The sequence below is a fragment of the Balaenoptera borealis genome, assembly GCF_965194805.1.
Source record: "Balaenoptera borealis genome assembly, chromosome: 11".
NCBI classification, from domain to species: domain Eukaryota; kingdom Metazoa; phylum Chordata; class Mammalia; order Artiodactyla; family Balaenopteridae; genus Balaenoptera; species Balaenoptera borealis.
In genome coordinates this window covers 4358292-4385626 of record NC_138868.1, presented here as the reverse complement: position 1 = coordinate 4385626, position 27335 = coordinate 4358292, and the positions used below count along the sequence as shown (strand labels likewise).

The 27335-nt window shown below is 61.5% G+C and overlaps 1 protein-coding gene and 1 pseudogene across 10 annotated transcripts in view; one reads left to right on the top strand and one right to left on the bottom strand.

The window, feature by feature from the left end:
* Window positions 1-4147: 4147 nt before the first annotated feature.
* LOC309605881 (serine/threonine-protein kinase TAO2-like) lies at window positions 4148-10265 on the bottom strand (annotated as a pseudogene). The gene is made up of 4 exons (XR_014249623.1): window positions 7975-10265; window positions 7689-7891; window positions 6975-7362; window positions 4148-6050 (listed from the first exon to the last, which is right to left on the bottom strand). The product of XR_014249623.1 is annotated as a serine/threonine-protein kinase TAO2-like (transcript).
* A 2314-nt stretch (window positions 10266-12579) lies between these two features.
* Window positions 12580-27335, top strand: part of TPCN2 (two pore segment channel 2) — a 31634-nt gene continuing 16878 nt past the window's right edge. For 5 of the 9 annotated variants that reach the window (XR_014231631.1, XR_014231632.1, XR_014231633.1 and 2 more), the window contains exons 1-9: window positions 12580-12770; window positions 17018-17082; window positions 17811-17887; window positions 18251-18428; window positions 19737-19853; window positions 24446-24552; window positions 25036-25108; window positions 26549-26636; window positions 26860-27054. Coding sequence is in view for 6 of the 9 variants with exons in the window: in XM_082342559.1 (XP_082198685.1) it covers window positions 12659-12770; window positions 17018-17082; window positions 17811-17887; window positions 18251-18428; window positions 19737-19853; window positions 24446-24552; window positions 25036-25108; window positions 26549-26636; window positions 26860-27054 (1012 nt within the window). In the remaining 3 variants the exon portion in view is untranslated. The remainder of the gene's footprint in view (window positions 12771-17017; window positions 17083-17810; window positions 17888-18250; window positions 18429-19736; window positions 19854-24445; window positions 24553-25035; window positions 25109-26548; window positions 26637-26859; window positions 27055-27335) is intronic. The other 4 variants (XM_082342560.1, XM_082342561.1, XM_082342563.1 and 1 more) reach the window with 4 other exon arrangements.

The window sequence follows — 27335 nt, the reverse complement described above, 5'->3', positions numbered from 1 at the left end:
GGTGCCGGCTGGGTAGCGCTGTGGACCCACGGATCCAGGCCAGGCCAACGATACCCTCCCGCCAGCACCTGTGCCTTTCCGCGCTGGGAAACTCACATCCTAGGAATGGCTCCAGCCAATGGCCTTGTCGCAGGGGAGTTGGGGGAGCACCTAGGCTTCCTCGCCCCGAGGCGGTGGGGACACCCTGAGGTTTCTTCTCTGAGGTCCCCCCGGGGACGGAGCCTGGCTGCTACGGGTTGATGGGGCAACTTCTATGGCTTCCTTCCCTTCCCTGACCTGTTTCTGGGATTGCCACCCACACACACTGCTCAAACCTTGTCTCAGGATCCCAGCCCAGGAGGACACGGGTGTGCCTGCCTGACCTGGAAAGGCCCCAGATTCCTCCCCAGCCTGACACGGCCCCCGCCTCTCCCAGGCTCTCACTCCAGCTCCCCACGGGCCTTCTCTCCAGCAGGTACCCCAGCCCTGAAGGCATCTGGGCTCTGCTCTCCAGCCCCTGCCCCGCAGACCCTTGTCACCCTCAGCCCTTCCCTTGGCCGCCACCCGAGCAGCTCGGTTCCCGATGCGACCAGTGATCCGGGTGTCCCCAGATTCCTGTTGCTTGTGTCATGTGTGGGAGAACTCAAAATAGCCAGTGTGGCCTGTGCCCTGCCTGGGAAGGATCTGGTTTTCCCAGGGGTTGGTCCCCAGGGCACAGACGAGGTCTTGCTCACCAACGCCCCTGCTTTTGGCCCCGTGCTCAGCCGACGTACTCTCTTCCCACGCTTGGGCAGGCTTGATGTCCACTGTGTCCCTCACTCGCTGTGTGACTGTGGACAAAGCACGTGGCCTCTCTCAGCCTCAGTTTCCCCAAGTGCAACAGGAGGATCGTCGCTGCCCTAATCGTGGTGGTCATTTCAAGGCTGAAGTGTGACAAGGGACTTGAGAGTTCTTGGTGATCTTAAAACACTGCGTCATGTTTCTCCCAGAGATGGTATAGAAGGGAGGGGGCAGGAGAGGAGGAACAGGGTCTGAGGCCCTGTTGCGTGTCCCTTGTCGCTGCAGATGGGAGTTGCCGCCATCGTTATCCGCGTTTTATGCAGGCAGAGACCTTGGCTCAGCAAGGGGGTGGGGCTGCCCGAGCCCAGGAAGGTGGTCGTGGGCAGGGATATGAATTCAGATCTGCATGATTCCAGGCCCATGATTTTCCCTTGTAACCATGAGGACGGGTGATTTAAATTTTTTTTTCCATGTGCTTTTAGAAATCATTTGAAACTGTTACGAGGAGCATCTTTTGTCTTATTCGGTAGTACCTAGGCCAGTCCCTGGCATGCAGGAGGCCCTCGATAGATGCGCGGATGAATGAGTGAGTGAATGAATTAAACCATAAAGCTACGTTGGCTTTATGGGCACATAAACCATGGGCACATGTTTTCTGCTCCTGCAGGTGACAGAGGAGACCCAGCCCCATGGTGGGCGTTGGCCTGAACTGACCAGGAAGGCAATGGATGAGATCAAAAAGCGTCAGAAGCAGGCCCAGGGTGCCCGACCTCTGACGGTCATGGGCCCAGGCTGGGAAGACGTTTGGGCCCCTCTGGGGCCTCCTCCACGCCCTGGCAGCCTCTAACCCTATAACCCTATGAAACGATGCAGAAATGTGCCAACACGGTTGGCAAGTTGCCCAAAATAACACTGCTGGGGGCCAGCATTTGGGAGCTGTGGGGGCATCTCTGTCGTTCGAACCACGTTTGGTGCGTCCTGCGGGCGGGTATCTTGGGAGAGAAAGCTCTCTGTTGATGCTGCGAGCCGCCAACAGTGGCCCTGGTATGGCATGAAGGATGTGCAGGCTGACTCAAAGCCAGTGTCCCCACCAAGAGGACATCTTCGTCCACTGCAGGTTCCGGGGGACAAGGACCACAAGAGCCACGCTGGAAAGGCAGCTGCGGGGGGTGGTGGGTGGATTCCTCGTTCATTTACGGTGTGTGTGGGGTAGGGGGTGGCAGGAGACAGGACGACGCTGGCCCCTTATGAATCTCAGGTCTGTTTCCTTGCCTGGGCGCAGGGCAGGGAACAGAGTTTGTGCCAAGGATGCCCTTTCTCATCTGCTTTGTAAACCAGCGGCTCTGCGACTGCCCCATTGCAGGAGTGATGGATGTTGCTTCCAAGATTAGGTTCTAGAGGACCGTGATTTGCATCGCATTAGCCCTCTCCGACTTTTCTCACTTTCTTGTTCCGATGAAGCCGGCTGCCCTGTTGTGAGCTGCCTTATGGAGAGGCCATGGGGCTGAGTGAGCCCGGTCCCTGGAGGTGCCTGCAGCCCCTGCCACACCTTGACTGCAGCCTGGAGAGACACAGGCAGCCATCCAGCTAAGCTGTATTCGGATTCCAGTCTGGGAGAAACTGGGAGACAGCAAATGTCATTTTAAACCATAATGTTTTGGGGTTACTTGTTATGCAGCCATAGATAACCAATACAAAGATTTCATTGAATGTGTCTTAGGAAAAACATAAGTAGCACGTGAAATTGGGTTTGGGACATTTATTGCTTGCAATGACACTAAGCAGGGAAAAGCAATCCATTTAAATCAGTTTGAAGAGACCGATAAGATAAATAAACGTACAGATGGGTGTGGGGCGGCAGAAATCAGGAGGAGGAAGAAGATGACTGACTGAAGTCCCGTGAGCACTGAGATATTGACGGGAGGGTCACTGACGCCACAGCAGGTGTGTTCAGAGATGATTCTGGGTTGTGTCTGGGTGCAGCTGTCTACAGGGTGCAGCAAGGGCTGCCTCCTCCCAGGCTGAGCTCTGCTCTGCTGACGGGGCTGAGGCTGCACAGGAGATCACCCTGGTTACCGCCCCCTTCCACAGCCTACGCAGAGTGTAGCATCCCCAAGGCGGGAGGAGCGGCTCTGTGGCCTCTTTGCTGTTGCCCAGTGTCCAGTGTGTTGAGGGGACCGAGGATCTGGGAACCCTGGTTCTAGGACAGCTTCTTTTTTTTTTTTTTTTAATTTTATTTTATTAAAAAAATTTTTTTTGGCCACACCACGCGGCTTGTGGGATCTTAGTTCCCCGACCAGGGATTGAACCCACGCCCTCGGCCGTGAGAGCACAGAGTCCTAACCACTGGACCGCCAGGGAAGTCCCTAGGGCAGCTTCTGGCCGTGGCCGTCACCTCCCTGTGGGCTGAGGAGGAGGGACAGTAGGTCCACGGGAGGAAGGGGAAGGAGAGAGGAAGATGGGGGTAGGGGTGTCAGGTGATGTCACTGTCACACCCCGGGTTTCCTGCAGGCCTGCCTCCTGGTCTGGGGCACCAGAAAGACCCATGGGCAGAGCTGGGAGGAGGCCTGGTGACCTCATCCAACGTCAGCCACAGACAAGGGGAGACGTTGGCAGAGCCTTTGTCACCTCTGGTCTCAGTTTCTCCATCCCATGGCCTTTTGGGGGGTGTGGCCAGAGCCCACTGAGTCTGCGTCCCTTCCTCCAAGCCTGTCACAGCATCCCCTTTCCCAGTTCCGTCTGTGTCCTCCACCGGACCAGACAGACGAGGAGCTCCGAGGGCCAGCTGGCCTCTGTCACCGAGTGCCTCCCTCTGCCCAGCGCCTGACATGTGTCACCTTGTTTGTATCCTCCCAACAGCCGTGTGAGGCTGGTGTAATTCTCCCCCCACTTTACAGATGGGGAAACAGGCTCAGAGAGGGGCATGACATGCCTGCGGCCTCAGAGCTGGACCAGCCTAGGAAAAGAAGTAGCAGAGTCAGGATGCCGGCATCCCAAAGCACCTGTTTTGTTCACTGCTGTATCCCAGCACCCAGACTGGCGTCTGGCACGCAGTAGGTGCTCAGTAGACACTTGCTGGGCAGGACTGGCTGAGTGATGCCTCCTGGTCAACCTCACAGAGCGGCTGGACCTTGAGCAGGCAGCTCACCCGGGGGCTGGACCTCAGCAGAGGTGACATTGCCGCTAGGGGGGGGCTGTATATGCCCAGAGAGTCCTGAGGGCCAGTGCCATCCCCTTCATGCCTCACAGCGGTCTTGGGTTTGTTATGATCCCACTTCACAGAAGAGGAAACTGAGGCACGCAGAGGGGCTGTGACTTGCCTGAGGTCACATCGAGGCCAGGCTGGTGCCCCTCTGGTTTCACTCCCAGGCCAGCTCTGCTTCCTTGGCCCTGTCCCCCTCAGTCGGTGCCCTGGGCTCCAGGAGACTCACACATGGGACCACCAGGCTGTCGTGAGGACCCGGCCACCCAGAGGGCCCCGCCAGCCCTTTCTCTCCCCACGGGCACCTCCAAGCGCGAGGCTGACTTACTTACTGAAAGCTAGTAGTAGACATGGCGCAGAAGCCATCTGTCTGCACCCCAGGGTCCGTTTGGTTGTACAGGGGCATACACTGGCAACTGAGAAACCTTGTTTCTCTCTCCCCTTTTATGAGCACTCCTTCTGGTAACCCCACCTGCATCCAAACCAGCCTTGACTGACTCCATAAAGTCCGTGTAAATGCTTACACAGCACGGCATTCCACTCAGGCCTCATGAGTCTGTACGAACATCAAAGGAATTCTTTAATTGCAGTAAAGACAAGTCCTTGGGGGATGGGCCATGTTTGCAAAGGGCTGTGTGCATCTATTATTTCCTTTTTCAGAACAAAAATGTCTTACTTTTTTCTAGGTTTTATTTATTTATTTAATTTATTTTTTTTTTACAGTTCTGCTCAGGTATTTTATTTGCGTTTGTCTTTTTTCTTTTTTTTGGTGGGGGAAACGTTGGAAGGGAGACAGAAAAACAAAACCAAAGAGAGAGAAAAAAAAACAACACATGACTCTTCCCACCCACTGCCACCCCTGGCCCTGGGACTGAGTCGATGAGGGTGAGAATGGGCGCACATGGGGGGAGAACAGCAATAACTTAGGGTGGGGGGGGGAGCATCAGGAGAACCCCCAAATATAATCTCTGGGCTCCACGGCAGAGGACGCTGCCTGTCTAGAGGCCCAAAGGGCTAGGGGCGAGGTGGGGAAGCCTCCCGAGGAAGGAGTGGTGAAGGGGAGGAGAGCACTGGGACTGGAGAAGCTTCACTGAGTAGTGGGAGATAAAGCGCATTTTCAGCGCTCTAGATTTGGGCTGGGGAGGAGCTAGAGTTGGTCACCTGCAGGGAGGCAGGGCCCCTGGCGGGCTCGGGATCTCGGCGCAGCTAGAGTCCCTGGTGGTGCCTGGTGCGAAGCAGGGGCGCTTAGCCGGCGCTGGCTGCGTTGCTTGGTAGCAGCGGGGGTATACGGCTGGGCCGCTCACGGCCAACTGGCCAGTGTGTGGATGGCCCAGGGGCGCAGGCGGGTGGCTAAACCCTGGCTGGCCTGTGCCAGGAGCCAGTTCCAGCCCTTGCACGGGGCCCAAAACTTTGCCAACAGGGCTAGTGGGTGTTGGGCAGTGAGATGATTACCCCGCCGGGGCCCAGGGACAGGCAGACGGCTGCAGAAGCCATCCGTCCTTGTTGGTCTTGGGGTAGAGTGCGAATAGGCCCAGGTACCCCCCGGCCCCGTAGGGCCCTGAAGGTCATGGGCGACAGACGCAGCAGAGCGCGCAACCAGAGTCGAGAGATGCCCCGGCGCATCCGGGGGCCCTGCCGCCGCACCCATTTGCCCCCAGCTGCCACAGCTGCCAGAGGTAGAGCCAGGCCTGGCCAGGCTAGGAACCAGGCAGCCCCAAGGCCCAGAGGGACACCCATGAGGCCTCGGCGCCAGCTCAGACTGAGGATGGCCCCCAGTGCGGTGCCCTGAGCCAGGAGTAGGAATAGACGGTGGTGGGCAGGGGCAGAGCTGTACAAAGAAGTAGATAGGAGCCCCCCACCTCGAGGGCCAGCAGGGCTGCCTGCAGGCCACCCCCCCCGGCTGCCAGCAGTGGGAGCGTCAGTAGAAGTTGCAGGGCAGGAGGCCGGAGGAGGACCCCACCGCAAAGGAGAGTCCAGCCGAGAGGCCATGGGACAGGAGTCCAGGGAGCTGGCTAGTAGGCCTGGGCCTCAGATGTGTGGGAGGGGGTCCGGGAGGGATGTCTGTTTTTTTTTTTTTTTTTTTTTTAAGCTTCCAGTAGCTTTATTTACAAAAGTTCAAAACTGGAAAGAACTCAAATGACCATTGTCATTAAAATGGACAAATTGTGGCATATTTATATAGAGCAATAAAAAAAGAATGAACTATTGATACACACAACAGAAGAGATGGCTCTCTCAGACAAAATGTTAAGCAAAAAAAAAGCCAGCCACAGAGCGCTGTGGGCCAGGAGGCATCTGGGGGATGGAGGTTGCAGGGGAAGGAGGATGGTAGCCTCTTGGATGAGGAGTTTGAGCTTGGCTGGGTCCAGGGTCCAACAGTGGCCCCAGTCCCTGAGGAGGAGGAGGAAGAGGAGGAGGGGGCTCCGTTTAGGACCCCGAGGGAGCCTGGAGATGGCTGTCCCTCACCAGACATTCCATCCTGGGGTGCCTGGGACGGACCTCTAAGCTCCTCCATCTCCTCCTCAGGTGGCCCCCAAACTCCCTCATCAGCCAAACTCTGTTTTTGTGGGCTGGGACTAGGGGCTCCTGACTCTTTCCCCAACATCCTCTGCTCTCCTGGCTCCAAGGCAGCCCCTTCTTTCCCCAGAATCCTCCTCTCTGGAACTGCTTCCTCCTCCTCTCCCAGGATTCTTCTCCTTTTTTAAAAAATTTACTTATTTTATTTTATTTTTGGCTGCGTTGGGTCTTCGTTGCTGCATGCAGGCTTTCTCTAGTCGCGGCGAGCGGGGGCTACTCTTCATTGCGGTGTGTGGGCTTCTCATTGCGGTGGCTTCTCTTGTTGCGGAGCACAGGCTCTAGGTGCACGGGCTTCAGTAGTTGTGGCTCGTGGGCTCTAGAGCGCAAGCTCAGTAGTTGTGGCGCACGGGCTTAGTTGCTCTGCGGCATGTGGGATCTTCCCGGACCAGGGCTCGAACCCGTGTCCCCTGCATTGGCAGGCAGATTCTCAACCACTGCGCCACCAGGGAAGCCCTCCCAGGATTCTTTGGTCTGCCTCCTGGCCAGATGAGCAGGGCTGCTCTTCTTTAAGGGTGCCTGTGTTAGGTGGTCCCAGAGCCCCAGGAGCAGGGAGCGGGAGGCCCGCAGAACACTGGCCTGCACGTACTTTGAGGCTCTCGGGCTGCTGGCGAACCTGGGCCGCGTGCTCTGCCGCGGTCTTGCTCACGCCGCTTACTGTACTCCAGCTGGTTGCCCAGCTCCGTCTGCTGCTGCAGGCGGGTGAGCGCAGCCCGTGTGCGCTGTACGGCCTGGAGCTGCCGTAGCTTCGGCTCCCGTGGGGCCTCATGCTGCCATAGCAGCAATGCATGCTCCAAGTCCTTCTGTGTCTGTTTCTTGTTCAAGTCCTGAGGCAAAAGAGAGGCAGGGCCCAGAAACTGGTCCGAAAGCCTTGTTGGCGTCAAGGAAGTGAGAGCCCCAGGACTCCTCGGCAGAGGGAGCCGAGGGTGGGGAGATGCGGGGTGCGGGTGAGAGGTGAAAGAGAGCCAAGCTCCTGGCGGGCCTGGGAACTCTAGCAGGGTCTGGTGGGCACGAGAAGCGAAAGAGGTGTTGAAAAGAAGCCGAGCCGTAACACGAATGAGGGCAGAGGGGAAAGGCAACCACAAGTGAGGCAAGTGGAAAAGGATGTAGGTGTCTGGGATCTGGGAGGGGAACAGGGGAGGGGGTGGCCTACCTCTCGAAGCAGGTCCTGGTCCAGGCTGTGACGAGCCGGCAGCACCTCGCGCTTGTACTGGCAACACTGCAGCTCAAAGTACTGGCGCTGCCGCCGCCGCTGCCCAGCCTCCTCCTCCGCCTGGCACTGCTATAGCTGCTCCTTCTGCCGCAAAACCACCTGGCCTTCTCCCGCTTGGGTGTGCTGGGCTTCTCCTGGAGCTCCTAGGAAAGGGCAGCGGGACAGCCAGGAGGGCAGGGCCGCCTGACCCTCCATCAACCCCACCCACCGCTGCAGCCTATCTCACCTCCTTCAGCGGCTCCTTCCGAAGCTTGTAGGTTCGCTTCTGCGCCTCCGGCAGGGCGGCCAGCTGCCTCTTCTGCTGCCCGAGGACGTGCGCTGGAACTTACCCTCCTCAGCCTGGGCAGCTCGCGCCGCCTTCTCACCGGTAGCCTGGCGCTGCCCTGACAGCTTTTTGGCCTCAGCCCCAAAGCCAGCGCGCTGCCCCTCGAGCTCCCGCTCCTGAGGCTTAACCCTCAACCTCAGCGCCAACGCCGGCAGCTGTTTCTGGTGCTGTTGTCGCCTCTGCCTACAGCTGCTCCCGCAGGGCTCAGCCCTGCTCACGCTGTTGGGTCTGACGGCTGACCCGGCAGGCAGTACCGGTGGTGGCAGAGCGGTCCCGGCTGCGGCAGCAGCCCCGTCGGCAGGCAGAAGAGGTGGTGGGTGTGGGACCCGGGGCTGCAGGTGGCTGGAGAGGGCCCGGGGTCACCTCTGGCGGGCAGGGGTCGTCACGGAGGCTGTCAGAGCCCGGCAGCCGGTGGATGATGGAGCCGTGGGAGATGACGGCCCGCTCGCCCTCCTGCATCGCGGCCGTCTCCCGGGCTTCAGGGCCTTGTGCCTCCTTGCCAGAGGTGTCTGCCAGGCTGTTGACTGAGCTGCCCTGGCTGGAGGGCTCCTAGACCGGCCCGTGTCTTGGCCCGCTGCATGTAGGGCTCGGCCTCCTCCTCCTCCTCCTCCTCTGGGGCCTCAGCGCCAGGGCCACTGGGCGCCTCTCGCAGCCGCATCTTCTTCATCTTGCGGTTCTGCAGGTTGCCTAGCTCCCGAACAGCATTCTTGGTCCTCTGGATTAAGTCCGTGATGACTGCGGGTGGCTGCTCCCAGAGCACAAAGTGGTGCTTCAGAAGAACCTCTGAGGTTGGTCTGTCTTGAGGGATTTTCTGAAGGCAGGAGTCGACAAAATTCCGGAAGTACTCAGACCAGTGTCCTGACTGGAGCGCGGGGGACTCGCTGTGTGCAGTGTGGTGTAAGGCACTCATCGCATTCATGTGAAACAGCGATGGTTTCCATTCCGCCAGCTCGGTGCGGGTTATGCCTAAGGACCGAGACGTCCACCTTGCCATCGTACTGCCCCCTCATCCATTGCCAGGATCACTTCTGGAGCCATCCAGTACGGGGTGCCCGCGAAGGAGTTGGCAGGTGCCATGACGGATGCAGAGCCGAAGTGCCCCAGTTTCACCAAGCCTGGCTCTGACAGCAGGATGTTTCCAGCCTCACATCCCTACGGATCACGCTGTGGGAGTGCACATAAGCCAGGCCATGAAGGGCCCCGTGGTTCACAGCTGCAATCCCCACCTCCTGAAGGGGCTTCTTGTGCACCTCTAGAAGGTCAGAAGCTGAGCCCAGGCGATACGCAAGCCATGTGCTTCCTCAGGTAACAGCCCCGGTACTGAATGGCATCGGGATGCCGGAACTCTGCAGGAACCGCACCTCCTTGATGACGTCCTGCCGTTTCTCATGTGACTGCTTCCCACTGTAGGACACCTTCCTGATGGCCACCACCTCACTACTCTGGACATCCCGGGCAAAGTACACGGCTCTAGAGCTGCCATGGCCAATTTCCCCGAGGTCAGAGAAGAGTTTTCTGGGTCGTCCTTGAAGTAGAGCTCAGCCATGTCGGGGTCCTTCAGGCTCCTGGCCCGGCATGGTGGCCCCTGGGGGCCCTGAGAGTGGGGCTTGACCTGGCAGGGGTCACTCTGGTGCCCAGAGCCTCCACTTTCTCCTGGGGTCCACCATCGGCTCTGCCAAGCAGGGAGAGGAACAAGGAGAGCTTTCCCCTTGCCACCTCTTCCACCATCCTCCCGCCCCTTCCTGAGGGGCCGGCGGGAAGCTTTCCCTGGAGGGGAGGGGGTGACAACCTGGTCTGACCTCGCCGTCCTGTCCTCCTCCTCCTCCTCCTCCTCCTCCTCGAGGGCGCCAGTTGCTGAATCCCAGATTTCTGATTGTGGGGTCTGAACCCCAGATATCTGAACGGGGGGGAGGCCGAATCTGATATTTGAACTCGTGGGGAATGAACCCCGGATACTGGTGCACGCAGTGTCCTGAACCCCAGATATTTGAAATCCTGTGAAACAGAGCCCCAGGTTTACAGAGGAGTCCCAGATATCTGGAATCTCAGGAGCTGAGACCCGGATATTTGAGAGGCGTGGGGTCAAGCCCGGAAATTCGGGATGGAGGGGACTGAGCCCCAGGTCTTTGGCCACTGATAGGGGGCCTACCCCGAGGACTTCCGACGGCACAGCCCCTCTCATGCCAGAGTCCGAGGGTGAGAGCTCCCACTCCCGCCGCGGCCCCCACACTTTCCCTTTCTCTCTCCCGAGGACAGCTGAAAGATTGTAGCTGAGGGCGGTCCCGATGCCCTCTGCCCCTCTCCTCTTCTCAGTCTCGGCCTCTCTCCTCACCACAGCCCCGGTCTCGTCCCAGTGTCCCTCTCCCTCTTCCTCCCAATTCCAAGATGGAGACAGGGCGGGAGGCTTTTCTAGGTTTTAAAATGCATGCAGACTGTTTAAGAAAAGAACAAACCCATGAACGCATCCTGTGATTTCTCTCTACCCTCCTGGGATAACCACACTCTTGCCCTTCAGAGCTGTATCATCTTTTAAATACTTGCCAAGTGATGGGCTCAAGGATTTCATTGTTATTTTAATTTGCATGCCTGTATTCTAACGAGGTGGAGCTTTGCTTCGAGCATTCATTATTCATATTTCTTCTTTTGTGTACTTCTGGTTCTTACCCTTTGCCCCTTTCCCACCTAGGGGGAATTTAGTCTTTTTCTCACTGATTTTTTAAAAAATTAATTGATTTATTTGGCTGCCTCAGGTCTTTTAGTTGTGGCACGCAGGAACTTCGTTGTGGCATGCAGGCTTCTCTAGTTGTGGTGCCCGGGCTCCAGAGCGCGTGGGCTCCGTAGTTGTGGCGGGCGGGCTTAGTTGCCCCGCGGCATCTTAGTTCCCGGACCAGGGCTCGAACCTGCGTCCCCTGCATTGGCAGGTGGATTCTTAACCACCAGGGAGGTCCCTCTTACTGATTTTTTTCTCTCTTTTTTAACATCTTTATTGGAGTATAATTGCTTTACAATGGTGTGTTAGTTTCTGCTTTATAATCTCTTACTGATTTTTAAGAGCTCTATGGGAGGCAGAATTATGGGCCCCATGACCTCCCCTTCCCCATCATGCTTGTGGTTATGGTCAGTTAGATGGCAAAAGAGATTTTGCAGATGTAATTAAGGGTACTAATCAGCTAATTTTAAACTAAGGAGATTATCCTGGATTATCCCATATGTCCAGTGTAATCACATGAGCCCTTAAATGCAAAGAGATGCTGCAGAGGGGGAGGTCAGAAGGATTGGAAGCACCTTGCTGCATCTCGAAGCATCTCATTCAAAGCATGGGAGGATTCAGTGCTCTCTTCCTGGCTCCGATGATGGAGGGGGCCATAAATAAAGGAATGCAGTGGCCTCTAGGAGCCGAGAATGACCCCCAGCCAACATCCAGCAAGAAATGGGTACCTCAGGGCTTCCCTGGTGCTGCAGTGGTTAAGAATCCACCTGTCACTTCCGGGGACACGGGTTTGAGCCCAGGTCCAGGAAGATCCCACATGCCATGGAGCAACTTAAGCCTGTGCACCACAACTACTGAGCCCACACGCCAGAACTACTGAAGTTCATGCACCTAGAGCCCGTGCTCCACAACAAGAGAGGCCACTGCAAGGAGAAGCCCGTGTGCTGCAACGAAGAGTAGCCCCCGCTCGCCGCAACTAGAGAAAGCCTGTGCGCAGCAACGAAGACCCAACGCAGCCAAAAATAAATAAATACAATACATAAATTTATAAAAAAGAGAAGAAATGGGTACCTCAGTCCTAGCCGCATGGCAGCGAATCTGCCACCCACCTGGATGAGCCTAGCCCAGGTGGGCTGAAACCTTGACTTTGGCCTCCTGAGGCCTTGAGATGAGAACCCTGCCCAGCCACTGGACATCTGACCTCCAGGACTTAGAGATAATAAATGGGAGTCGTTTTAAGCTAAATTTGTGGTAATGTGTCACTGCAGCAATAGAAAAAAAGCTCTTTACATATTAATGTTGGAAATACTTTTTACATATAGTGTAAATATTTTTTTCAAATGTGTCATTTGTCATTATAAACTTTACCCTCAATTATACTTAACCTCCCTAATTTCATTATCAGAGGGTAAATTCAAATTCCATTTTGGGGGATGACCTTTGGCGTCACTCCCATGTACCCAAAAGTCACATGCAAAACACAGATTCCTGGGCCCTGCCCCGAGTTTCCGATTCAGCGGGTCTGAGGGGGCCCAAGAATGTGCATTTCTAATCCGTGTCCACGTGATGCTGACGGAGCTGGCCGGGGACCACCCTTTGAGAAGGCCTTCCTTCCAGCCCTAGGAGGGTCCTTAGAGCCCCTCCCTGATGGAAGGAAGCTGAGCCCCACCCACCAGGAGGCGCGGTCGGCTCAGCCCCCGCCTCCAAGAGCAAGATCTCCGTCTTCACTGGCTGGTAGGAAGGAGCGTCCCGTACATCACAGGGCTGTCCCCGCCTCCTCCCGAACCCCGGGGGCGGGGACATTGCGCCTGCGCAGTGGAGCTCGGCGCTCGCGTCTTGTGCTTCTGTGAGGTCCGGGTGGCGGGCTGTGACCCCATGGCGGACCCCAGGGAGGAATCGGAGCCCCTTCTGAGCCGGACCCGCGGCGGCAGTGGCCGCGATTCCCCGGTGGGCGTACCCTCCTGTCACAGCGTCCAAGTCGGCCCTGGTGAGCCGCGGCCTGGGGAGGGGTCGGGCCGCGCAGGGGTGGCGCGTGGAGGTCCCGCCGGCCCGTACCGCGTCACTGCTGTCCCTGCGGGCGCGCCCCGCTCCCCGGGCCGGGGTCCGAGCGGACCCGGGCGGCGCTGCGCGCCAGGGAGCCGCCTTCCCGAGGGCGGGACGGCTGCGCCGTGCGGACCCCGGCCCCGGCCAGGGCGCGGGCTTCAGCCAGGTTCTGCGGGGTCGCGCCCTGGCCCCGACCGGTCGGGCTGAGACGCCTCGCTCAGCCCAGGGGCAGCCAGCCCCCTGCAGCCCCCTCGGTGCGCCCAGGCCCTCGTGCTTTCCGTGGATCGCCTTGGTGATTCCTAGGAGGAAGCACTTCCGTTTTCCCCAGTTCTTACGGGGGAAAGTGAGGCACAGAGAGGGGCGTTCCCCTACCCAAGGTCACACAGCCAGGAAGTGGCCGAGGTGGGATTCGAACCCAGCTGGGAGTGAATTGTGAGGCTCCTCCTTCAGCGTCGGCTTGGGGCAGGCCTCCCCAGACCGGGGCCCCTTCCTTCCTTCCTTCTCTGCAGCTCCATCCTGCTCTTCCTGTTTACCCGCAGAGAGATTGCTGAATCCCAGGGAGGGCGGGGAGGGTGAAGTCCTTCTGTCCCTGGCAGACCCCAAGGGCACTGGGTGCTGGGTTAGGGATGGAAGGGCCTCAGCCTCGTTTTGCAGAGGGAGAAACTGAGGCCCAGAGAGTGTCCAGGACCTGTCCAAGAACATAGACCTGGGATCTGTCTCAGCCACCCACACTGGGTGCTCCTTCCGGGCCACCTTCTGTCTCTGGGCTCACTTTCCTCCTCTGTTGGGGAGGGGTCCGCAGTGTGTGCCTGTCCTGGGATTATTGGGGCGGGTCCCTGGCAGGAGACGGAAAACATGCCCACCTGCCCATCTCAGAGGCTGTCCTGGGAAAGTTCTCCGTCCAGTCGGTGCCAAATCTCCGGGGGTCCTGGACATGGTGGCATTCAGGGGATGCAGCCTTTGCGTCGGCTGTGTGACCACTTCCCGGCTGTGTGACCTTGGCAGGTTGGCTAACCTTTCTGAGTCTCAATAAAAGGGGGGTGGTCGGGGCGTTGTGAGGATTCAGAGAGAGTCCAGGTGCCCGGCCGGGTGGCAGAGCTGGTGCGCGTCAGTGCTGATGGCCATTCTGGGCGGAGAACCGTGATCACTGCAGGTCCAGCCCCGGGAGAGAGCATGGAGGGCAGATGAGACCCACGCTAGAGACAGGAGCCGGGGCAGGCAGCGTGGCTGGTGAGGGGGGACCCTGGGGACGGCTTTTTGTCCCGACGCCGTGGCCTTGGTGGGGGCTTCTGAGAACATGGACAGGACACTCTGTGTTCTGGATTTCCCTGGTCAGGCTGTCCAGCCAGGCTCTGCAGAGCCTCATTCAGTTTCTGCCCAGCTCCTGTGCGGGGCTCCTGGATGGGGCCCTGAGCTCAGGGTCCGCCTGTCCGCAGCTAGCTGGACTCTCCTACCGACAAGGGTGGGGGAGGGCTGCTGCTGGGTGCCCCCTGGACCCCAGTGGGCCCGGTGGTCAGGTCCAGACCCAGCCCCACCTCATGGGCCGTGACCACAGGGTGGGGGTAGTCGTTTTCTCTTCCTGGTCCTGGTCAGGGAATTACCCTCTTACTGGTTATGGAAAAGTCAGAGGACAAGGGGTCGCTGTGCCATAGAAGGGGCTTTGAGAATAACAATAATAGCAAATGTTTATGAAGAGCTTACTGTGCATGCACTTTAGCTACAGTAACCCATTCAGCCTGCCCATCAGTCCTGTTGTGTAGGGCCCGCAGGAACTGAGGCGCAGAGAGGTTAAGGGGCTTGTCCAGGGTCACAGAGGCAGCTGGTCAGGACCCCACCCAGGTAGTGGGGAGTGGGCAGGGGCTGGAGCCAGAGGGGGAGGGGGGTTTATTCTGGGATGTTGGGGAGGGCAGGCTTGGGGCAGGGGGACCAGCGCAGGGCTGAGGTGTTTGAGGCCCCATGTCCTCTGTGCTGCGACATTCTACAGTGGTGGGGGGGTGCTGACAGCTGATCGCCACCTGAGGCAATGAGTCCCTAGACGCCAAGCTGGGGGACAGTGCTCCTGGTAGGGCTGACAGCCTGGGAGGCTTTGGAGAGCTTGGCCTTGGCGGAGCCAAGTTCGGGTGAGTGGCACAGAGGGCGCATGGTGGAGGAAGCAGCAGGGGAGGAGGCGGGCAGGTGGGCGGGGTGTGCGCCTGAGCTGCCGGGCTGGGGGCAGAGTGTGGACTTTCTCCTGGAGCAGTGGGGACCCACGGAAAGCGGCCACCGCAGGATGGGAAAGGGAGGCCGGTGTCGGGGCCGCAGAGCAGGGTGTCCTGAGGTTTGGTGCCTTGAGGGCCGGGTGGCCAGAGGGAGCCCCTTCCGCCGCACCCAGTCCTGGTCCTGGAGCGAGCTCTGGGGGCCCTGGCTGCCTGTCTCTGCTTATCCAGGAAGCTTGTCTCCTTGGATCTCTCCAGGCTGAGTTCCATCCTCACCCGGGGATTTGGTGACACGGGGCCTCTTGCGGCCCCTCAGACCACCCTGCCCTCCCAGGCTCCCGTCGGCTGTTCACTCAGTCGATCAGTGGGACTTGGGGGCTGCTGTGTGCCGAGCCCCACGCTGTCCTGGCCTCTGTGGGTACAGCAGGGAACAAAACAGGGTGCCTTCACATCACGGCGTTCCCGGGACGCTTCCAGGGGAAGCAGGCAGTCGCCACCCTCAGAGCCTCCGTGGGAGAACTTTTCGGCGCCTCACGTGAGCATGGAGGTCGTCCAGGGGAGGAATCTGAGGCCCAGACGGAGGAGGGTGCTGGTTCTGGTGACACAGCAAGGTGATGGCAGAGACAGGACAGAGTCCAGCCCCCCGTCTCTGTCCAGGGTCCCCCACATCCCCGGTGGGTCCCCGGGCCTTGAGGACAGGGGCAGCTGCGTCCCTGGGGTTGGCAGGCAGAGTGGGCAGGGGCCCGGAGCTCTGCCCAGGTGCCCGGCCTCCCCCGCCTCTGGCCTCGGCCTCTCTGCATCTCTCGGTACCGGTTAAGGGCGGTTTGGGCAGCTGCTGGGCTCAAGGGCAGATGTGAAAGTAGAATCTTCAACAGAAATGGTGACAGGCCCGTTCACCTCGTTTCCAAGCCCGGATCTGGGAGCTGCTGGGGGCTGTGTGCGGGCTCTGCTCCCCCAGGGGCCTGGGCTGCACCCTCTCTGGGGCCTCTCTGGGGGGTCCTTTGTCCTGTGAGCTGCGGCTCCTCGTGCCTTTCTTGGCCCTTTACATCAGGCTTCTGTGCAGAGCTGCCCACCATGCGGTGGGCAGAACCCTAGGCCAAGGTGACAGACCAGAGGTTTGAGCCACGTGACTTGTCCTGAAGGCCCCTCGTAGTCAGGCACCTGCACCACCGCAGCCTCCCTGGCCCCGAGGACCCCAGTCCCTGGTTGGTGAAGGTTCCCTCGGCTCCCACCCTCGGGGTGGCTCGGTTGCGGTCGCCTGGCCCCGTGGGCCCGTGACACAAGCAGGGGGCCACGATGGCCTCAGAAGGTCCTTCTTAGTGCTCAGTATTTGATGGAGGGTCACGCAGCACCTCAAGCTTCTAGATATCGTCTTCCTGTGTGAGTGTTAAATCTGGGATCTTGTTTGGTGAGGGGGTAGGCCGGTAGCGCTGCCCCGTCTTACAGTCGCGTAAGCTGGGGTGCAGCGTCCTGACAAAGGTCACCTGGAGGCCGGTGGTGGGACGGGGCAGAAGGGTGGCCCTGAGCACGTTCTGTGTGCCGGGCCGGCCCTGGGGAGTCCTGCACTTGCACTGGGGGCCAAGCTGTGTGGCTGTTAACACCCCCATTTGACAGGGGGAGATGGGCACAGTGAGCTTAAGCCCACAGCCCTCAGCCTTTGAGCCAGTAGGTGGGGAAGCGGGGTCTGAGCCCCCTGAGCCTGGTTCTGTCTCACTGGCTGCTTTGTGCCCTCTGCCACTCCACCCCAGGGGGTGGGGACTGCTTCTCCTCTGGGCCCGGAGCCCACGCTCAGACCCTGCCCCACCTGGGGCCCAGCCCTCGGGGGTCCTGCCCTGTGGGCGTGCACACACGCGCTGCCCGGCAAGAGGCGAGAGGCGTCTCGTTCCAGAGCCTTGGGAAGAATGCAGCCGGGTTCTTGCCTTGCTCTCAGTGGCCCTGTAGCGGGTGAGCGCCTCCCGAGCCCCCTCCTCACCCTACGTGTCCCCTCCGCCCGCAGGTGCCGTGGCCAGACGGGATCTGTGCTTGGACCAGGCTGTGGTCTTCATCGAAGACGCTATCCAGGTGGGCGGCGCCTGCTCCCGGCGGCTTGTCCCTGGGGCTCGTGGGGACCGCGCGATGGCTGCCCCACTGGCCGCTTCCCTCCTGCCATCCTGGGGCCAGGGCTGCGGTTGCTGGACCGTGTGGTCATTGTAGCTGCGGTGACTGGGCTTTGGGGCATGGTCCCCTCGAGTCCGCCTTAAGGAGACATGTGCTGGGTGCTCTTCTGGGTCCCTCGTCCCTCGTTTCACTGATTCACCACCTGCCGAGGGCCTGTCGTGTGCCGCCCTGATCTCGGTCCAGTGAAAGACGCCCAAAGGTGGCAAGACCTTCCACCGCCTGCAGACGACACACAGGCTTAGTTAGGGAAACAGACTGTAGAAGCCACCAGTGCCCCACGTGGGGGATGAGGCTGGGGGCGTCCTGCGTGGTGACACAGCTGAGGTGGGGGGGGGATCAGCCTTGCACAGAGGAGGGGAGAGCCTCACAGACAGGGCACAACTGTGCATCCAGCCAGCACGTGTCCGTCCACCTGCCGGCCCTGGGGAAACCTTGCAGCTTGGGAGGGTCTGACCCTGCTGGGTCCCGACAAGCCCCTGGTCCCTGTACTGAGTGGAGGTGGACCCTGCGATCCCCAGCCTGTGTCCCCGCCTTGGGCCTGTCGTGGGCGAGAGGGGTGCCCTGCACGGGGCTGGCTGTGCCGTGTGGCACGGACGGGACCCTCACGCGCCCCGCATGACCTTCACTTCCAGTATCGCTCCATCAACCACCGCGTGGACGCCAGGTCTCTGTGGCTGTACCGATGGTACTACTCCAGCATGAGCCAGGGGTGAGAACGCACGCGCGCGCCGCGGGGCCCCCGCAGCCGGGCCTGGGGAGGGGGCTGGTCTCGGGGAGCAGGCAGGCTCCCCTCCCCGCCGTCTCCCCTCCTTATCGGAGCAGAGCCCGGTCCCTCTGCGGTGAGGGTTCCTTTCCAGAACCTTCCGGCCAGCCATGGCAATTGAGTTTTGCGCCGATACGTGTTATCTGACCGCACACACGAGTGGCCACGGAGCAGGCAGTGTGGGCTCCGGCCTTTGGACCCGAGGCGCCTGCCCTGCTGCCTTCCTGGCGTCCCGCCTGCTTATCTGCTTTTTTGGCCCCAGAGTGTGGCTGGTTCTTGCCTTTTGACCAGTTTTGGTCCCTTTTCCAGGATTCTGAGCTTCACCATTTTCTTGATCCTGGCTTTGGCTTTTATTGAGACCCCCTCCTCGCTCACCAGCACCTCTGATGTGCGCTACCGCCCGGCCCCCTGGGAGCCGCCCTGCGGCCTGACCCAGGGCGTCGAGGCACTCTGCCTGCTGGTCTTCGCGGCCGACGTCTCCGTGAAGGTGAGGGGGCTGTCCAGGTGCTGAGGTTGGGACCCGTGCCCTCCCGGCCCGGCTGCTGCTTCCTGGGTTTACTTTTCGCGCTCCTGGAGCAAGCTGCCTGTCCCACTGTGCGCTTCGACCCACGGAGCAGAGGCCTAGGCTGCCTCTTGGACGGCTCTGCCCCCTCCCAGACCATCGACGGGGGACGGCCGAGCCCTCGGGGGCGCACAGCCTCGTGGGACCCCGGGAGAGAGTGGCCGAGGGTCCGGCAGTGCTGCTGTGGGGAGGGACCTCCACTAAACAAGAGGGGATCGGGCGTTTCCCCATGGCCCACGCTCCCGCCCCAGAGGAGAAGCCTGGAGGGGAGGAGCTGGCCTGGGGCGGAGGGGCTGCTGTCCCGCCCCTGGCCGTGTGCAGCTCTGGGTCCTTCTAGAAGCTGGAGGTGGGCCCTGCCTTGCTTGCCAAGCTGAGCTGTGTCAGGGCTTCAGAGCTGTAGTGACTTCCCATTGAGATGCAGGGTGTGCCACTGGCCACGCCTTCTGTCACTTCTAACCAATAACAGCGATTCCATCGCTCTGGCCCCGGCCCACGTGCACGTCCACACCCTGCCTGCAGGGCACCCCCTTGCAGGGTGGTTTGGCCTCTGTGGCCTGACCCCGAGGGACGTTGGTGCATGTGTGTGTGACTGAGGGCCCCCGCAGTTTCTTATTTCTTCTTTTTTAGCCTATAAGGTGGTTAGGAGGTCTGGGGGTTTTTAAACTGGAACTGAAACTGGTTAGAAGTTCTCGTTAGCCTGTTTGGACTGGTTGGTCCATTTGGGAAGTCTCGAAAGGTGAGAGAGAGCACATGTTTTTATCTGCAAGCTGTGACCTCTGGCGGGGATCAGTGATGGGGGTCAGTGATGGGAAAGGGCGGTTAGGTGCAGCCGAACAGGTGACAAAAATCCCGCCTTCCCAAGGCACATCCCCGAGCATCTGCTCAGATTCCTAGTCTTTTCCGGAACGACTCCTACGCACAAGCTACAGTGGTGGTTGGGTAGGCAGGACAGGCAGGGATCCCGTTACCCACGAGGACACGGGCTGGAGCAGGTCAGTGCGGAGCCCGAGGTCACGGGCTGCCCGGGGTCACGAGCTGCCCGGGGTCACGAGCAGGCTGGGCGAGGACCGTGGGCCTTCTGACCGTTGCTCAGCTTCCTGCTCTGAGTCACGCGGGGACCGTGCTGCTCGCTGAGGCTGCCTAGCCTCGCCCGCGAGCATCGCGGGCCTCAGACCGGCTGCCCGGCCGGGGTCTGTGTGGCCAGCCCCCGGCTCAGCCGCGCCCCTCTTGCAGAGCTACCTGGTTGGGTGGGCCCAGTTTCAGAAGAACCCCTGGCTGCTGGCCTACCTCGTGGTGCTGCTCGTGTCTCTCGTGGACTGGATCGTGTCGCTGAGCCTCGTTTGTCAGGAGGTAGGTAGGTGGCGAGGCGGCTCTGAGGGGGGGAGGCGGGGAGCTCTGGGGGTTGGGGGGACGCAGCTGCCCAGGTGAACGGTGGGCGGGAGTCCCGAGGCCCTGCATCCGTCCGGCCCACCTGCCCGGCTCTGCCCGCCCTCCAGAGCACGTCAGTCACCCACGGGCCAGGGAGCCTTGTCCCCATCTTGCAGATGAAGACACTGAGGCCTAGGGGAGGCGCGGGGCCCTGGGGGCGAGTTCCGGGGTTCCTGCCCTGCCTCAGCCGAGCTGGCAGCCCGCAGCCTTGCTGACGACAGCATCTTTGTTCCCCCCAAACACCCAGAAGCATCGCCCTGTGATTTGATAGAGCAGAGCTGGGAGCGGTTGGTTTGGGGACATCCTTAGCCATCAGGGCTGGTTGGGGACACAGAAGCCCATCAGGTGCTTTAGTCAAGAGAATTTAACATAGGGCCTCAGACAGGGGTTGAGTAAGCAAGAAATCGAGAAGGGGGCCCAGTGAACACAGAACTGCAGGCAGCAACCCCCCGCCCCCCTAACCTGGGGCTAGGGGAGGAAAGGAAGCAGGTTGGGGTTATGGAACCTGGAAGCTCACGGGAGGGGCTCCGAGGGCTGGGACCCTGCCCTCTGGGGACGGGGTGCTGGCTCCTCCAGGAGGCGTGACCATGATGCTGGTTCTGGGGGTGCTGGAGGAGGGGAAGGCTGGACGCCCTGGGTGCCGCCGGCGGGAGCAGCAAGATGACGGGAGCCAGTGGGTCCCCAGCCCGTGCCTCCTGCCTCCTTCCCGCTGGGCAGGGGCGGCCGATGAAGGAGAGGTGTCAGTGGCGGGTCCTGGCCCAGCTCACAGCAGGGCCGCAGGGCGGGTGGAGGGCGCAGTGCCCCCTGCAGCCCCCGTGCCTCCGCCATGGCCCTGTAGGAGCACGACGGCACATGCTTCTCCCTGAGAAGATGCTGCCTTCTTCGTACCAAGGAGGAGGCCCTCACCCGCCCCCAGAAAGGGGACAGACACCAGCCTAACCACCGCCGGCTCCACTTCTGAGTGACCGTCTCATGTCACCTGAGCATTTGTCACTTTAAGGCTGGATTGTGACCCTCACCACCACCAAGGAGCCTTGCGTGCGATTAGGAGGAGGGGGAGGGGAAAGAGGGCCATGGCTGGCTGTATACAAACCTGTGTCTGTGTAACTGGCCATGAAGACCCGCAGGCCTTGTTTGGTTCGTGGCCCAGGAGCCCAGCTGCCCCCTGCCCCAGCCCCACATGCCTTGGGTCCCCTCGTACGGGGACCCAGACTTTCCTTCCCGAGGGGCCTGGGTCCTCGGTGGTCCTGCCTTTTTATTACTGGAGTTTTGTGATAAGTTTTCATGTTGGACGCAGACCTCCCTGCCCCTCTGGGCAGCAACACCCCAATCTGTCCTTGGTAATCGGAGCTTTTTTGCCCACACTGGCCCCCAGCCCTCTTCTGATGAACAGTTGTGGTCCAGCCCAGTGGGCCCAGCGTGCGTCCCTGGTAGAAGCATCTCGGGAGCGGATGCTTCCAGGCCAGCAGGGCCCGGGATTGTGGGGTGGGGGGCGGAGGTGTAGCTGCTCCCATTCTGTCCTAGTGCTCAGAGCCCCTGCTGGTTTTCCCACCCCACAAGGGCTGTCCCCCTCTCCCCCCCGCCCCGCCCCAGGGCCACCAGGCCCTCCCACAGGCCAGCTGCTTCGGGGTAGGGCCGTGGTAAGGCCGGTGGGAGCTGTGGGCCGTGCCCCGGTTGGATGCAGCATTGGTCCTGAGGCTCAGATGCTGGTCCTGGGAGAGGCATGGAGGGTAGGGCAGGCAGAGCCCATACCCGCCCGCCTGCATGTGCGCTGAGGACAGCTAAGGGCCTTGCTTGGGGAGGGGCTGGGGGGTCCCCGCGGGGGCCGCCTGGGGGCCGGCTCTGGGCTCTGCTTCTGGCGGGGTGGGCCCCCAGTAGTGGCCTGGGTGGGGGGGTCCATGTGGCTGGCCCCGGGCGTCACCCCCGTCCCTGCTCTGTGGCCACTTTGCCTGTGGCCTGTGGAGATCGGTGCGGGGTGGCCAGGGGAGAGGCTGAGGACATCCACAGACGTGTCATCTGTCCAGAGAGCCGCCTCCTGCTGCCTCGTGGTGGGGGCACTCTCTGCCCACCCACACGTGTCCTCTCGGACGGCCTCGTCCCCAGGCGCCCAGGCTGTTCTTTCCATGGCCCTGCCCCCCTGGGAGTCATTACCTTTCTGGTCCGTACAGGGTGGACCCTGCCCTCTGTAAAGCTCCCCCTGTGGGACCGTCTCTCGGGGACTTTCCCGTGGAGGTTGTAACGCCACACGCCATCCACTTCTGTCTGGGACTGGCCCATCACCCAGAACGGTCTGCACACCAAGCCCAAGGTGCTTCTCCGTGGCCAGCTGGCTCGTCTTAAAGAGCTCCCCCGGCCTTGGGGCCTGCAGGAGGACGGGGGCCTCTGACCTGCTCCAGTCTGGTCTTTCCTGTCCTTTTGCACCTGAGGGAGTCCTGCTTCCCCAGCCTTGTGGCTGGAGGGTCAGGTCACACATGGTCTGCGGGTCAGCTGATAGGCCGTAGTCGTGACTGCCGTGGCTGTTTCTCATAAGAGACTAGTTCTCTGCAGATCAGTTGGTAGCTTCTTTCTAAAGGCTCAGAGGCCTAGGCTGTGATTCTCGGTGTGATTTAAGCCTCGCCAGGGGCTTAGCTGGCACTGGGCTGGCTCTCCTTGCAGGCAGGTCACGTGGGAACGTCTTCCCACCCTTCACATGTGTTCCCTGCATCTGTGGCAGTGATGTGGCCCCAGCCATCGGGAAGGCCCTCGGTGGGTTGGGTTGGGTGGGGTTACTGCGTCTGGAAGAAGCCGTGCTCTGGTCTGTGTCTGACTACAGGCGAGGGCCCAGAACCCGGGGAGTGGGTGTGGCTGGACCTCCAACTCCTGCTCGGCCTGGGGGACGGGCTGAAAGACTCCCGATATGGGCCCCGAGACTGGAGCTTTCGCCCAGGGGCAGCGAGTGGGTCGTGGGTGAGCTGGGGCACTGGTCCCTCAGCCTGGGAGTGGGGCAGACCCCTGAGCCTCGCCTGTTCACCGCTGTTTCCTTCTCCCTTCTTAGTCCTGTCGGCAGCCGGGGCCCTTTCTGAGGGCGAGTGCAGCCCGGGGAGGCCGAGTGAGTCCTTGGGACGCTCACTCTGCAGACATTCTGAGGGCCTACTGTGGGCTGCTGCTGGCGGGGCCTCGTTCTGTTGTGAGAGGGGCTGGCGGTACCAGGAAGCACCAGATGTGTGCGGGGAAAAAAAAATCGAGGCGGGTGGCGAGAAGGCAGGTCGCCCATGCAGCGCCGGAGGTGGCATTGACGGCGGGATGGAAGGGCCGGGTGCAAGCAGCCCGCTGAGCGGGGGCGGGGAATGGGGGTGCCGAGCGCGGCAGCCAGTGGGACGGGGAGGGGTGGGTGCCCTGGGCCTCCAGGCAGCCCTGGAGGGCTGGGCCGGGAGGTGACTCCGTCAGCCTCATGTTTCTGAGACAAGATGTCCATTAGGACGTGTCTGGAGTTGACAGCTTGGGTTGGAGATTGAACGTGTTGTGACCCTTAAAATCCCAAGGACGCATATGTCCCCTGAGGCGTGAGGCCAGAGAGCGGGCAGGCGGGGGCTCAGGGCGTCCAGCACATGGTCGGGCACAGAGGAGGCGGCCAGGGCGCCGGGCGGGGGGGCGAGGCAGCCGCCAATCCAGGCAGGAGGATGGGAGGTGACCTTGGGCTCAGAGGCCTGGCGGTCACCGCAGGTGGGTCCCCTGCCCTTGGACAGGAGGACAGATTGGCTGGGGTGGGAGCGGGAAACGGGCGAACAAAGGGGCGAGTGTCGTTTTTGTTGTGAAAACACGTGGTGTTTGTGTCCACGTTGGGGAGGGAGGAAGGGCCCCTGAGGGGAGACTCTGAGGGGCCGGGGTCCTGAGCACGGGGAGGAGGGCTGTTGGGTTGTGACAGGAGGGAGGAGAGGAAGGAGTGTGTGTGTGTGTGTTCATGTGTGTGTTCACGTGTGCGTGTGTGTCCACGCGTGTGTGAGTGTGTTAATGTGTGTTCACGTGTGTGTTGACGTGTGTGTTCACGTGTGTGTGAGTGTGTTCACGTGTGTGTGTTCACGTGTGTGTGTGTGTTCACGTGTGTGTGTGAGTGGAGGTGTGGGGTTCCTGCTCCGTTTCTGTCCATCTGTGCTGGAGGCCGAGGCCTGGAGCCGAGCAGAGGGGCTGGGGGCCGCGGAGAGGAGGCCTGAAGAGCCCCCAGAGGGCAGGACAGCCGGCTTCACAGACACGTGCAGGGCGCCCGGCCGCGGCCAGAGCAGGAGCGGGGTGCTGGAGAGGCACGCTGCTCGCCCCCCTTTCCCGGTGCTGGCAGGTCTGGGGGCGGGGGTTCCCAGCTGGGCCCCGGGAGGGAGCGGGGAGTGTGTTGAGCCTGTGAGGTCCAGGCCGGGCGCGCTGGGAGCCGCAGACCGGGGGCCGTGGCCGTCCTCGTGCAGAGCGTCGGGCCTCTGGGCCCGCGTGCCGTCTGCCAGCCCGCAGTGGCTGTTCTCAGGGTCCCGGCTCCTGGTCTCTTCCAGCCCGTGCGGGTGCGCCGGCTCCTGCGCCCCTTCTTCCTGATGCAGAACTCCTCCATGATGAAGAAGACGCTCAAGTGCATCAGGTGGTCGCTGCCAGAGATGGCCAGGTGGGCTGGCAGAGCTGGGAGGGGCTCCCCTCCCCTGAGCTGGGGAGGCCGGTGGGTGGGCATTTGGGGGTCTCTGTCTCACACTCAGGGCGTTCCCCTAAATGACCTTGCTTTGAGCCCCGCCCCCTGCTGCATCCTGCGGGCACTTCCCACCTTGGCTCTGACCCCTCCCCTCCCCGCCATCCCCCACCCCACCCCCATGACTCATGTGGATGACCCTTTCCCATCCGGCCCAGGTTGATGGAAGCGGCCTTTCCCCTCTGAGAGTCCGGGGGTCCTGGGACGCTGCCTCTCCCAGGCCCCTGGGACACTCCCCTGGGGTTGCGCTTTTCCGCTGAGCGGGACCCCTGGGCGGGAGGGCGGCAGGTCTGGGGCGGAGGAGGGACCTGGCCCAGGGCCTCGGCTGCGGGAGCTCCCTGCGCGGCCAGGTCGGCTGTCCTGGGGCCCCGTCTGCCCGGCGCTGAGTGCCGCTCTCGCCGCCAGCGTTGGGCTGCTGCTGGCCATCCACCTGTGTCTCTTCACCGTGTTTGGGATGCTGCTCTTCCCCGGCAAGAAGGTACCGTGCGCTCCGCGCCCTGCCCTGTTCCCAGCCGGGCAGGCTCCCTGCAGGGTGATCGACAGCGCGGCCCCTGGTTAATCCGCCCCGTAGCTCTCGGGCCGGCAGAGATGGGGACCGGGTTAGGCTACCCGCCCGCCTCGTCACCAGGAGGTCAGTAGTGGCCCACCTGGACTCCAGGCATCTTTCTTCAAGCGGCCACATCTCCAGGGTGTCCGCCCCGGGCCTCCTGGGCTCTGGCTGCTCGGCTCTGCCTAGCTGCCTGTTCCTCCCCTTCCCAAGTCCCCTCTCTGCTGGGCCGGTTGCTGACCCGCCTTCTCCGTACCTCACTGAGACGGAGGCCCCTCAGACTAGCCATCAGGATGGCCCCTCGCCTCTCCAGAGGGCACCTGCCACCACTTCCTCCCCTCCCCGCGTGGGCCCCCTTCCCTCCCAGCCCCGCCCTGCTGCCCGGCCCCCGGCAGCTTGTTGCTGTGCGGAGGTGTCACCCGTGGGGCCTGCCTTGCATCTGCCGTCCCGTGTTCTTTCCTCATGTCCCGGCGGGGCTGTCGTGCGCCTCTGTCCTGGGATCGTGCCCGGTGCTTGGCCAGGGCTGGTCTGCAGTGAGTTCGTGGCAACACTCGGGGGTTGTGGCTCTGCTGCCCGTGAGGGAAGACGAAGACCATCCCTCAGACCCCCGGGAGGAGTTCCGCTTCGCGCATGCGTGTGTGTGTGTGTGTGTGTGTGTGTGTGTGCGCGCGCGCGTGTCTCTGTATATCTCTGTGGGTGCTGTGTGTGTGTGTGCGTGTCTGCGTGTCGGGGGCACCTAGGCTGTGAGGTGGGACTGGCTAACAGACTCTCAGGCCCTGCGTGTCTGTCCAGTGACCCTGCTGTTCGCGGAGCCCAGGACAGGGGCGGTGGGTGCACTGGGCGAGGGGGGCTGGGGTGGGCCTCTGACCTGGGGACGCTGAGGGTTCCAGGGTGTCTGCTGGAGGGCTGGCCCTCGGGCGGCAGCTGGGAAAGCGGCTTTGCCAGGCTCCCTAAGTGATCAGGTGGTCATGTGTGTCTGGGCGCCATGCCTTCCATCCACACTGGGTGTAAGGCACACGGCACAGCGTGTGGAGAGTCTGGCTGAGAGCGGGCTGGCTGGCCCCCGCGTGGGCCCTCTCTGGGTCTGGGCTGTGATGCTCTCTGCCGGGCTGGCCGAGAGCTGTTCCCCTGCTCGGGTGGCTGGTGTCCGTGTGGGTGTGTGGCATCCCCGGACGCTGCCCTTGGACCTGGAGGTCCTGAGTTAGGTCCTGTCCGGCCTCCAGCTCGGAGCCCGCTGGGAGGTGACGGGGAGGTGCGGGTTTGGGGCTGCTGAGCCTCGGTGGGTGGTCCTGGCTTGCTGGGTCCGGGGCCTGGGCTTTGGTGGCCTAAGGCCCAGCCGGCACCTCAGCGCTGCCACGTCTGCTTCTGCAGGACAGGGAGCGACTGGCCCACTTCCGCAGCCTGCCCGAGGCTCTGACCTCCCTCCTGGTGCTGCTGACCACCGCCAACAACCCTGACGGTGCGGGATGCGGGAGGGTGGGGCTGGGCTGGGGGCCCTGTTGGGTGGGGCGGGGCGGGGCGGGGGCGGGGTGGGGGGCGGAGTCAGTGCTGAGCCTGAGGGCCCAGCTCGGGGTGGGAGCCCCTAAAGCCTTTTTGTCCAGAGCTGGGGAATCAAAGTGTGATGTTGGAGCCCTCCCTCCTACCTTCCTTTCCTTCTTGATTTTCTTTTTCTCTTTTTCTAGTTTCCCTTCTCTCTCCTACTTTTTCCCTTTTTCTTCCCTTTCCTTTCCAATTTTCTTTCTCTGTTCCTTTCTCCTCTTCCCCTCGTTTTCTGCGTCCTGAGAAGCTAGAGATGGACGGTGTTCTTTGTGTGGTGACGGATCAAGCTGTGCTCAGCGGGGCCCTTGGTGGTCTCCTCTTTGCGGCCCAGCCATGGGGTGAGGCTTGGCCGCACCGCGTGGGAGAGGCCCTGGGGTCTCCGGTGGCTGTGACACTCACTGTGTCAGGGTTGCTGAGGGGGCCTCTGTTTGCTCGGGCCGGGGATGTGGCCAGGATGGGGTGGTCACGGTCCTCTGGGGCTCAGCTGTGGCCTGGCCGCCCTGGCTGAGGCCTTTCTTCTTGGGCTCAGATGGTCACTGACCATAGAGACCCTCCCAGGAGGGTAGCCACTGGCTTTCATACCTGGGGAGAGCTGCGCTCGGGACCCTGAGCACCGTCC